Source organism: Gekko japonicus, unplaced genomic scaffold (genome assembly GCF_001447785.1).
Source record: "Gekko japonicus isolate JY-2015 unplaced genomic scaffold, Gekko_japonicus_V1.1 scaffold4618, whole genome shotgun sequence".
Taxonomy (NCBI): domain Eukaryota; kingdom Metazoa; phylum Chordata; class Lepidosauria; order Squamata; family Gekkonidae; genus Gekko; species Gekko japonicus.
In genome coordinates, this window is record NW_015163753.1 from 31,158 (window position 1) to 42,688 (window position 11,531).

Sequence of the window (11,531 nt, forward strand, 5' to 3'; positions counted from 1 at the left end):
AAATGAATCACATAAGGCTCCAAATTGTCTAAATTCATAAATTGTTCACCATCAAATATGCTTCTTCTTGTTAAACATACTGTTGACATACTCAGGGGTCATTTCATAGAAAAAGAGGTGCAGGAACTCATTAGCATAGCTCATTAGCATAACTTATTTGCATATGCCACACCCCCTGACATCACCGGAAGTGTGTCAGAAAGCAACACCCACCACTCAGGCGCCACTGGACTCTTCTGGATTGCTAGCTTTTTTTTGGGGGGGGACGTGTGGATCTGTCCTCGCAGAGGAGGGAGAGCTTGTATCTGAATAAAACTTGGTCTTAAAGGTATTACTGGACTGTTTTGGATCGGGGGGCCAGGGGGGAGCTCTGCAGCTTACCTGGCTGCTTCTTGCTCTGACTGAGGGCTGCTGAGAGCAGGGGGTGGGGCTTGTTGCATGTGCCCGTCCCCTGGGCTCTTTACTGCCGTAGCTCTGGTCCTGTGCGCTCCTGCAGGAAATGACCCCTGGACATACTGTTGATTATTTAATACATGCATAAAATACAATTGATACATAGATAGACTGGCAATTTGAAGAAAACTCTACAATCCCAGAAAAGACTTCACAATTCCTTCATGACCTGGGAATTCCCATATTGCCGCTCCTGTTGACTGTGTGACTGCCGGACAGGCTAGTGTCTGCCTCTCTCCAAGAGTCACCAATGAGAGCTGAGGGAATGTTGAGTGCGGGAGACTTGAAAACAGGAATTGATTTAAAAAAACAAAGCTGAGGGGTTAGCAGCAAAGAGGGAAGAGGGCAGTTTAAAGGCTGAGGTGAAAGGGGTCTTTGTGACTGAGGAGAACTATATAGAAGAGCTGTTTGGAACAGACTGAAAATGGTAAATGTGTAACTAAAGGATCCCAGTCTAAGGTATAAGACCTCAGTTGAAGAGTTTAGTGGAAGTGAAACATTCTTTCTTATACTTCACTTTAAAAAAACACAGCTGAGGGGTTAGCAGCAAAGAGGGAAAAGGGCAGTTTAAAGGCTGAGGTGAAAAGGGTCTTTCTGACTGAGGAGAACTATATAGAAGAGCTGTTTGGAACAGACTGAAAATGGTAAATGTGTAACTAAAGGATCCCAGTCTAAGGTATAAGACCTCAGTTGAAGAGTTTAGTGGAAGTGAAACATTCTTTCTTATACTTCACTTACTTCAGTATTTTGTTTATATCATAAATAAAAGCTTTCTTGTTTGGTTAACTCTGTCTGGAGGAAAGAAGCACACACACACACGGGGTACCATTCCCCAGGTGGGGCAGCGGATCCCTTGCTTTTGCTGGCTCCTGCCTGCCACCAGCCAGCTGGCTGGTGGGAGGAAATTGCCCCCACCCTCCAACAGTGATGCCACACACCATGTGCTGACATCACCCAGAAGTTATGTCACTTCTAGTTGATGTCAGTGTGTTGCATGGCATCCCAGTCCACCCCAGAATGCTCCCAGTACCCCACGCACTGTGATGAAGGGACCTGGCAACCCTAACACATACAATTTCATATCTTGGTCTACATACATATTTTCTAAGATATGAATTGATGGTGGCAGCAAGTGATTGGGACAGTGTTTGAGCCCTAACTTCAACAGTTTTGTGTGAGTGAGGGCTGATTACTAAGGGTGTTGGGCTATCCTATCTGTGGACGTCTCTAGGAGTGAAAGAGAGGACCTCAAGTGTAAGATGATCATAACTCTCTGTAGATTTTAAAAGAGTGGTGAGTGTGATGTCCTGACCTACTTATCAACCATAATCTAAAAAGGAGAGCGTGTAGAGGGTGGTAGGCACCATGTGTGAGTGGACAAGAGATGCCACACTGTGTCACATAAAGCTGTTAGTATGTTTGCCATTCCCTGAGACCTTGTCTCTGTAAAAAAAGAAAAGAAAAAGGAATAGATGGTAAAAGCAGCTACTGTCCCTGAATGGTAAGAGCCAGACTTACTTATACTTTGGAAAGGAGAACAGGATCATATCCAGTTTCGATAAAGCTGGCATGCATCCTATCACTCTACACAGCAAAAGCAGAAGTTTCCCAAAGAAACTTTCCTCCAGGTTTGGTGGCTTTTTCAATTTTAAAGACTCTTTAGGCCAAAGGGAGACTTCAAACCTTACTGAACAGAGTGGTAGGATATATGCTACTGTCTTCTAAATGAACTAGATCCTCACACTTGTTTGGACTTTGGGAAATTGTATAGCATTTAAAAATATATTATCAGCTTAACGTTATACACCACCAAACAGCCATGATAGATAAACTATGTCTCATGGAAAAATATTTTTCGATTCATTGTCTTGTTCACCATCCTCTTTATTGCCCCACTGATCTCTTTGTTCCTTAAGCTGTAGATAATTGGGTTCAACATGGGAGTGATGACAGTGTACATCAAAGCCAACACTTTGTTACTGTCCTGTGACTGAATGGATTTGGGCTTCAGGTAGACCAAGCTGCCACTCCCATAGTACAAAGTCACCACCAAGAGGTGTGAAGAGCAGGTGGAGAAGGCTTTCTGACGGCCTTCCACTGTTGTCATTTTTAGGATGCTGTAAATAATCAGAAGATAGGACACAACAATGAAGGAAAACGGTGTCAAAATAACTAGAATTGTTGCTGTAAAGAGCTGCATCTCATATGAAGAGGTGTCAATGCAAGATAGTTTAATAAGGGGTGGTATATCACAGAAGAAATAATTGATTTGATTTGATCCACAAAATGGCAGGGCAAAAACCCAAATTGTCTGAAGCAGAGAAACCAAATTGCCAAAGAACCATGACAGAACTGTTAGTGAAAGGCAAACTTTCTCATTCATGATGGTCATGTACATCAGAGGTTTGCATATGGCTACATAACGATCATAGGCCATAGCTGCCAAGAGGAAGCATTCTGAAGCCCCTAGGAAAAGCATGAAGAACATTTGAGCAGCACAGCCAATATAGGAAATTCTCTTGTCCTCAGACAGGAAATTCACCAGCATTTTGGGGAGGGTAACTGAAGAGTAGCAGATATCCAAGAAGGAGAGGACCTTGAGAAAGAAATACATTGGTGTGTGAAGAGATGGGTCTATTAGGATCATAGTAAAAATTAGCATATTGCCCACTATTATGATTATGTAAATCAAGAGAAATACAACGAACAACAGCACCTGCAGTTCAGGATGATCGGTTAAACCCAGAAGGACAAATTCAGTCACTCCAGTAAAGTTGGTTGGCCTTGGTGAAATGATTTTCTTCATCTGGAAGAACATACCAGAAAGGGGTAGTTTTTGTTAATACTTAATTGAATGAAGAAATTATGACAGTTAATTTAACATTTGCTTTTTTTTGTTTTCTGCAGTCTAGAGACTTCTTTCTTACAATGAAAACAAACCTGAAAAAATTAAATACACTGTGAGTTTAAGGATTTAGGTGTTTGTAGCTTTCTGTGCTTTCCAAAGGTAAAGGTTCCCTTGCTCGAAAGCCAGTTGAATCCGACTCTAGGGTTGCGGTGCTCATCTCCGTTTCAAAGCCGAGGAGCCAGCGCTGTCCAAAGTCATTTCCGTGGTCATGTGGCCGGCATGACTAAACACCAAGGTGCACGGAACACTGTTACCTTCCCACTGAAGTGGTACCTATTTATCTACTTGCAATTTCTTGCTTTCGAACTGCTAGGTTGGCAGGAGCTGGAACTAGAGACGGGAGCTCACTCTGTCATGCGGCATACTCAGGTCTCGAACTGCTAACTACAACCTTCCACAGCCTGCAGTTCAGCGTCTTAACCACTTGAGCCACCGCAGCTCTTCTGTGCTTTATATACAGCATTAATCATTTAGAGAGAATATTGATGAGAGTCAGTTAAAGAAACAGAAGAATCAGTCTTTTTGAGACCCTGAGATCGTGAAGAGTGAATGAGGGGAAGATTTTGAGGGGTGGGAGGGATTTCCAAAACCTCTGCCCCTTTCTATGTCCCTTCACAGGTCCCCAATTTGTTACTAAATAATGATAAAGTCACTACCCCATTCCCCCATTATGATAATGAACGCTGGGGTGGGGAGGCCACTCATAGCACAGCTAGGGCTCTTCACATATTCAAAAAAAATGCTCACAACTTTAAAAAAATGGTCAAAGGAGGGCACCCCACGAAAAAGGCTTGATATAGACTGAGTAGATTCCAGAACATGTGTAATGTTTCAGTACTCAAAGGGGGGGGGAAGTTGTTGGATTTCGGTGGAAAATAATTTTGCCATGATTCAGACGATGCTAAAAATTTATACAGTGTCACTGTAAGCACAGTTAAACCTTCTAACTCCATTGAAGTTAATGGGCTTAGAAGGGTATAAGTCTGTTTAGGATGGAACTGGAAAGTTCCATTGCCTCTTGAAATCAATAGAATTTGTACAACTTTCACAAGTTTACAGTTTGAAATTATACCATGGAAACAGATCTAGTAGCTTTTGTTCACCTGTAGATTACAAGAATTATCTTGCCAGCATCCAAAACATAGGAACAGAAGATTATCAGAAAACAATTGTACTTGCTGCTTGCATGAGACTTTTTTGCTTTTCTAGATCAGTACAGGAAAAATCTAGCCAAAGTCAAATATTTGAAACTCCCAATGAATTTAAATGGAGATATTTAAAAAACTGCTTAACAATTAATAGAAATAAAATATATAAGTGCTTAACTTTGGTGAGATCTTGAAATAAATGTAATATCATGGAAACCTTACTGACTACATAAGTAGGTATGATGTTCTCTATCTTGACAGGCAGGCAGGCAGGCAGGCAGGCAAGCATGAAGTCAGACAGACAGACAGACAAACAGACAGAATACCCTGTACATTAAAAAGAGGCTTGAACTTTGTTTTTGTTAAGTTATATGAAGAGTTTTACTTACCATAGAAAAGGAAGCAGTTAACCATAGGTGCCTATATTACTACTTAATAATTCTCAAGGAAAAAAGATCTAGTCTCACCTGGAAATCCAAGCAGCACAACCGATTACTTCTATGTAGTCTACTATTCAAGTGGAAAAGTGGAAATTTGAAACTGCTGAAAACTAGTGCTTTTTATTTCCTCACAACATTTCTGATTGAAAATGGGAGTTATAATTCTTCAGTTTTACTCCATTAATGCCTCCACTCTAAAGGATGGACAGGCTGATTTGAGAACTCTCTTTCAAAACATGGTGAACTGTCCCTAAGGAAGAGAAGCTTAGAGATTTCTAATGAATTTGTCATAATGATGTTGACATGTTTCTTTCATTTGCATTCCAACCTTAGAGTTTAGTTATTAAAGTAATAAAACTCATGTGACATACAGAATGTACAAAAGTAAGAAATAGCACTTTGTTACACCAGACGGTTCATTCACATTCAAATCAAATATTGTTTTTTATCTTTAAAACTCTTCAATCCTGGATTTATTAAACACATTGGGTGGTATCCAACCAGAGGGTGAAAAGGGGAGGAGAGGTCTTCTCTGACCCCCCAGAAAGGCTATGCTGTGCATTGTGGGACTCCTATGAGCAAAATCCATGGCAGACAAAGGATGTAGTAAGGATGACAACTGGGGGGGGGGGAATACCCTTCCTATAGCAGTCTTCTGACCCTGAGAAAGTTTATTCCCAGGGCTGCAGGACAAAAGTGAACTTAATAGCAATGTGGATCAGGTGGCTACAGTGGGGAAGGTTAAGCAGGCAAAGTCAATCCCTTCTTTATGTAAGCTTTAATAATTCTACAGATGCAGAAATTTTACAAATGTATAGATGCAGAAAATTCAGTGGGTCCCATTTCCCTGGCTGTATGAGTAAGAGGAATTCCTTTTGTCATCACAACAACTTAGTGAAGTAGACTAGACTGAAAGAAAGTGAGTGTCCTAGAGAAGTTCATAGCTAAGCAGTGATTTGAAGCCAGGTCTCTCAGGTCCAATGCACTATGACACCAAATTGATTCATCATATACATCTTTTGCATACTAAAATTATCTTCACTTGTTGATCATGATGTTGCTGTGGATTGAAGATACATGCAAAAGGATATGTATGAATTTCACCCACTCATATTGTATCAACTTCCAGTGTTATGTGCAAACATGTGCTACTTGGAGTGAAACAACTCATTTCTAACTACCTAGGAGAGCCTGCAGTTCTCTGACCAATAGTAGTGATTATCACCTCTTTGGAGTGAGGGACAACTGAATCCAGGGCTTAAAGTGGTGCTTGAACTCTCAAGAGGGAAAGGAAGGTTTCAACCTGTATACTAAAAATTCATGAACTTTTACACATTTTAAAAAGAATTTTGTCGAAGAGGTTCTGGAACTCTGTTCTGGCACATTCCCCCAGAAAAAAGCCCTGACTGAACCTATCCAATCTCCCCCTTCCTTCTACACAGCAGATAAGCTGACCTTTTCAAAGCTATCAGTATCCACCATGTGTGTGTCAGGAAAACCAAAGTATGCTGCCAATGTATGTCCAGCTCATACTACACATGAGAAAACCCATACTTTGGACTAGATATAGCCAGCTTTTCTTCTGGTGAAAAGGAGAGGGAACGTACCCTTTGACCACCCACAAAGGCTCTGCTGGGGATCATGGGACCTACATGGACAAAGGTTATGTGGGCTATACTAAGAAGGAGAAGATGGAATTGAGTACAAAAACTTACTGGATCCCATCAATTCAAATCATAGTAGATTGCAATAAATTCCTTTCCTTTCAGACCCAGAAGCTCAAAGATATATAATCTTGAGCAGCAGAAAAATTCTAGATATTCTATTTGGAACCAAGAGTTAAAAGAACTGAATTTTTAGTGACACCCAATGTAACTGTTGCATCATTTATCTTTGAGTTAGAAGAGAAACGTTTCTGAGGAGTAGGAGGGTAAGCGGTTGCTTAATATGGGCATAATATAGTGGTTTCTGGGAGTCGCAAACATAAGGCACTCAAGCAAAATGTGGAAAGGTGTTTCAATCATTTGCAGACAGCAGACAAGAGTCCAGCAATAACACTATCTGTCGCTGAATTTTTCTCAGTAAAACCACAGAAGGAATTATGTTCAACCTAGCAAACAAGAATGCCCTACAAAATTGTGGAACTAAGAGATAATAGAAATAAGATGGTAATACATTAGATGGGGAGATGCCATAAAACAAAGAAGAAAAACATGGTGGCTTCTTACTAAGGTACTAAAGTACTGTGGTGATAAATCTCCAAGACACATTTCCTAATCAAGCTAAGAGAACCATGTTTTCCTCAGGTCAATGCATTTTTTTGGGGGGGGGAAGTTATGGTGATCTTACCCTCTTCCCTCCCTCACATGCATCCATTATTTCCTTTCTTTCCCATCCATTTTCCCCTTCCTAGCTGGCTGAGCAGCCCCTTTATTTTCTTCTCATTTGAAGGTTTAGAGCTGTCCCACCTTGTCATGTTGTTGTATCTTGATGCTGGCTCAGCCCAGGAACTTGAGGGAAGAGACAAGATCACCTCCTTAACTTATACTTCTGAAAATGCACATGAGAGGCAATTGAAACTTTAAAAATAAACAAAATATTTTATTCAACATAGAGAAGGAAAGGTCACATAAAATCAGGGATAAAACATCTGAGGTGAATCAATAACAACTCTGAGGTAACAGTAAATTCACAAACTCCAGTTAATATGTTTCCAGCAAGTGAGAGGCTGAAGCTTTTCACAAAGGTCTTAGAATCTTTGAAATGAGAGGCTGTATTTTCAGTGTCAGCTAAGCACTCCATTATACATTTTTTAAGTTTAACTGACTCTTCAGGTTTCAGAAGGCAGGGATGCACTACCAAGTACCCAAAATCCTTCTCTTAACAAACCAGGGATCACTTCACTCTTTAGAGCTATCTCCCTTTTCAACTGGGCAGAGAATTACTTCTCTAAACTGTCTGAGTGACAGTCTTCAGTGATCCTCCCACTCCTCCTTGCCAACCTTCCCAGGCCTCAGTAAGTGCCCAACTGAGTTTTCTTCAGCGGTCAGTTCCCAACTCTTTCTTCTCAACTGACACTAACCAATCAAATCCCTTTGAACAGCCTGTCATTCAAAGGCTCTCTGATTCTGTGAGGCATTAACCCTTTACAGGCTGTCACATATGTTTAATGCACTTGTGAGCTTTCAAAGCACAGCCCATCACAGGGGTCATACCAATTAATAACAGTTTATTGTCTACCATTTTCAGCCACATAGATTTTAAAGACTTTTCCCAGAAGAGCAAGTAGACTGTCATTAGAAAACATTTTTTTAACCTCCGTTTAAAAGAAAGGAGCCATGCTCTAGCTTCTAATGACTTCTGTCCAAATTCTGCCTACAAGGCAACACTGAAAACACAAAAGGGAATATTCATTAGTCTTCTTAGAAACTGGGAGAATGGAATATCAATCTTCTCAGTAACTGTATTTCTTCAATTTGCAGATCCAAACAAGGAAAACAACTTTCAGGTTGCAAACCTGAAGAGCTCCAGGTAGATATCTGCCCCCTTCAGATTAAAATAAATTTCTGGTAGCTCCAGAGCACAGTTTTGCCTTATTAAGATCAAATATAAAGTGAGATTTCCAGGACAGATCAGCTGAAAACAAAATATCTATATAAGAAAAGAGGTTTTGACTTGTTCAATTATATCCATCTATAATCCATCTTGGGGGGGGGGCATCTCCTGCTTTTAGAAAACACTAGAATCATAGATGTATTACAATTAATTGATAGGCTTTCAATTATGAAACCAACCAAAATATTAACAACAACAACACATTGTTAAAGCAATTAAAACCAGTGCTAAAACATATAAAGACATAAAACATACATTAAAACACTGGTCAGGCAGGACAGATCACCGAGATAATGACAAAACCAGCAAACAAAATAATCTCCGGCCACTGACAGAAGATGCCAACAGGAGAAAGATGAATCTCCCTGGGGAGAGAATTCCAGAGTTTTGGTGCCACAACCTAAAATGCTTTCTCCTGAATTTCCACCGGCATAATCTCAGAAAGTGGAGGCACCTGAAGCTGGACTTTTGAAGATGACCAAATGATTGGACAGATTCACAAAGGAGTAGGCATGTTGCTTACAAAACATATAGAATGTTAAAGATCAACATTGTCACCTCGAATTGTGCCTTAAAACAAATCAGGAGCCAGGGTAGATGGGCCATGTTTGGACTGATACGGAGTGATATCATCTGTATGACCCAGTACTCTCAGATGAGTTTATGTTGAAAAATAGCACAATTGTGAAAGTAGGAGAGGGAATGAACCAGCAAAACCTTGTGCATATCTGTTTGTCAAGCACATAGAAGGGGGAGCTAAGTTTTAACCCATCCTGCACTCTCTTGTGCTTGAAATATTATTCTCCAAGTCTGCTTTTCTTTCTCCTACAAAACATAGTCACTTTCTAAAATTCTGCTTAGAATTTGGGAGGGAGCGTCACTTGGGTGACCGATTTGACTTCTGATAATTTCATCCCACCTGGAAATATAGTGAACCCACTGGAAATTACTCTGGATTAATTTTCTAATATGAGTTGTAATTCCAGTACTAAAGAATCAGATAGTGGATAAACACATGGACGGATATTTTGCCATTGTAATCATTCACTGCCTGGATTTTCTGTTTGTCAGAGGAAAATCTACAAGTTGAGAGGTTATGATACAATAGTATCTATACCATAGTATCTAACATGGAAGATAAAATAGAAGTGAATCTACCCAAGTCAAGTTTTTTTTTTTCCAATGACAAATGGCCTTAGTCTAACTCTTTGTTTACACATACCTACTTACGAGCAATGGTTGATATGAACACAGCAATCCAAAAATCAGACATTGTACTTGCACAAATTATTACTAGGAAGTTTCTAGCTGCAACCAGGGATATATTGTCAGCTACCAGTTTTTCCACATCCCTAAATTCCAGGAACACTCCATGGAAGATTCCAAATGCCTGAATTTTATCATACCTATAAAATGGAAGTGAACTAATTTCAACTTTAATCATTAGATCACACATTTCCTCTTTTCTACTGATCAAATACAGATGTCTCATGAGCTAGTACAAGCACAAGCAATATTTTATTTTATTGTAGTTCAAAAGTATCTGTAGGACCTAAACATTCACAACACCCTTTGTTTTAGCTTAGGAATCTAGCTGGCATTATTTTTTCTTGAACCTTCTTCAAGGCTTGTTTCACCTCTTTATTTCTCAGGCTGTATATAAGGGGATTGACCATAGGAGTTAGGATCGTGTAAAAAGCTGAAAAGACTTTGTTCAGGTCTCCCAGTGCTTGGGTTTTGGGCATCATATAGACTATCATTAGTGTCCCATAGAAAATGGTAACCACTATGAGATGGGAGGAGCAAGTGGAGAAAGCCTTTTGCCTTCCTACAGAAGAGGGGATTCTCAAGATGGTGGTAATGATGCAAACATAGGATGTCAAGGTCAAGAGAAAAGGAGGCAATGTGAATATGCAAGCAATTATGAAAGCAAAAATGACTATTTTATGAGTGTCACTGCATGATAATTTTAGCAAGGGGTTGAAGTCACAAAAGAAATGATCGATGTCATTCCGCCCACAGAATGTTAACTGCAGCAGAGGAAACAATATGCTATTTCCTAGAAAGCCACTTATCCAAGACCCAACAATTAAATGGAGGCAATCTCTATTGTTCATGAGGGTTGTATAGTGCAAAGGTTTGCAGATGGCCAAGTATCTGTCATATGACATGGCAGACAAGAGGAAACATTCTGTTGCAGCGAGAGAACCAAAGAAATACATCTGTAAAAAACAGCTAATGAAAGAAATGGATCTGTTTCCAGTCACAAAACTGGCCAACATCCTGGGGAGGATGGTAGAACTGTAGAAGGTCTCCAAGCAGGAAAGATTTCCCAGGAAGTAATACATGGGTGTGTGCAGATGTTGGTCAGCCACAACAAGAGCAACAATGAGGATGTTCCCAACCATGGTGACCATGTAGATAAACAGGACTACAAAGAAGAGAAATATCTGAAAATCTGGGTTATCTCCAAACCCCAGAAGGATAAATTCTGTAACCATCGTTTGGTTTTCCCACACTTTCTTTCCCATAGATTGAATCTAGAAGAAAAAAGGAAATAATCTGATGTTTATACTTTTTTTTCCATAAAATGTTTTATAGAATCTGCTTCTTTTCACAAAAGTTTTCCCACTCTTTTATTTGACCTGTCTTTAAATATTACTTCCTGTGCCCATTTCCTTTAACAAGACTCATAAGGCTGTGGACATGGAAAATAGATGAAGTTCCCATGTCTACAGACGTTGCTTTGCACAAAGTACAAGCATTGCATTCTAGGTACTGATGGCACCTTAGAAGATAGATGGTGAGCCACCATTCCCAATGAATTGTCATTTTCTGTTAGCTTATAGTGGAACAGTGCTCAACTGTGATCTGAGAGAGAGAGAGAGAGAGAGAGGTTACTATGTTATTAATAGATTGATTTAGCCAGTACACATCCACTTTTCAATAAGAAATTATCAAGGTGGG

General features: G+C 39.9%; 2 protein-coding genes across 2 annotated transcripts; both read right to left on the bottom strand.

The window, feature by feature from the left end:
* Nucleotides 1-2,284: 2,284 nt before the first annotated feature.
* LOC107107593 (olfactory receptor 10A7-like) lies at nt 2,285-10,020 on the bottom strand. The gene is made up of 3 exons (XM_015407900.1): nt 9,795-10,020; nt 6,557-6,597; nt 2,285-3,259 (listed from the first exon to the last, which is right to left on the bottom strand). Exons 1-3 carry the CDS (start codon nt 10,018-10,020, stop codon nt 2,285-2,287), a joined length of 1,242 nt encoding a protein of 413 aa, XP_015263386.1.
* A 121-nt stretch (nt 10,021-10,141) lies between these two features.
* On the bottom strand, nt 10,142-11,071 carry LOC107107594 (olfactory receptor 1020-like). Its single transcript, XM_015407901.1, has one exon. It carries the CDS (start codon nt 11,063-11,065, stop codon nt 10,142-10,144), a length of 924 nt encoding a protein of 307 aa, XP_015263387.1. The 5' UTR covers nt 11,066-11,071.
* Between the last annotated feature and the right edge of the window lie 460 nt (nt 11,072-11,531).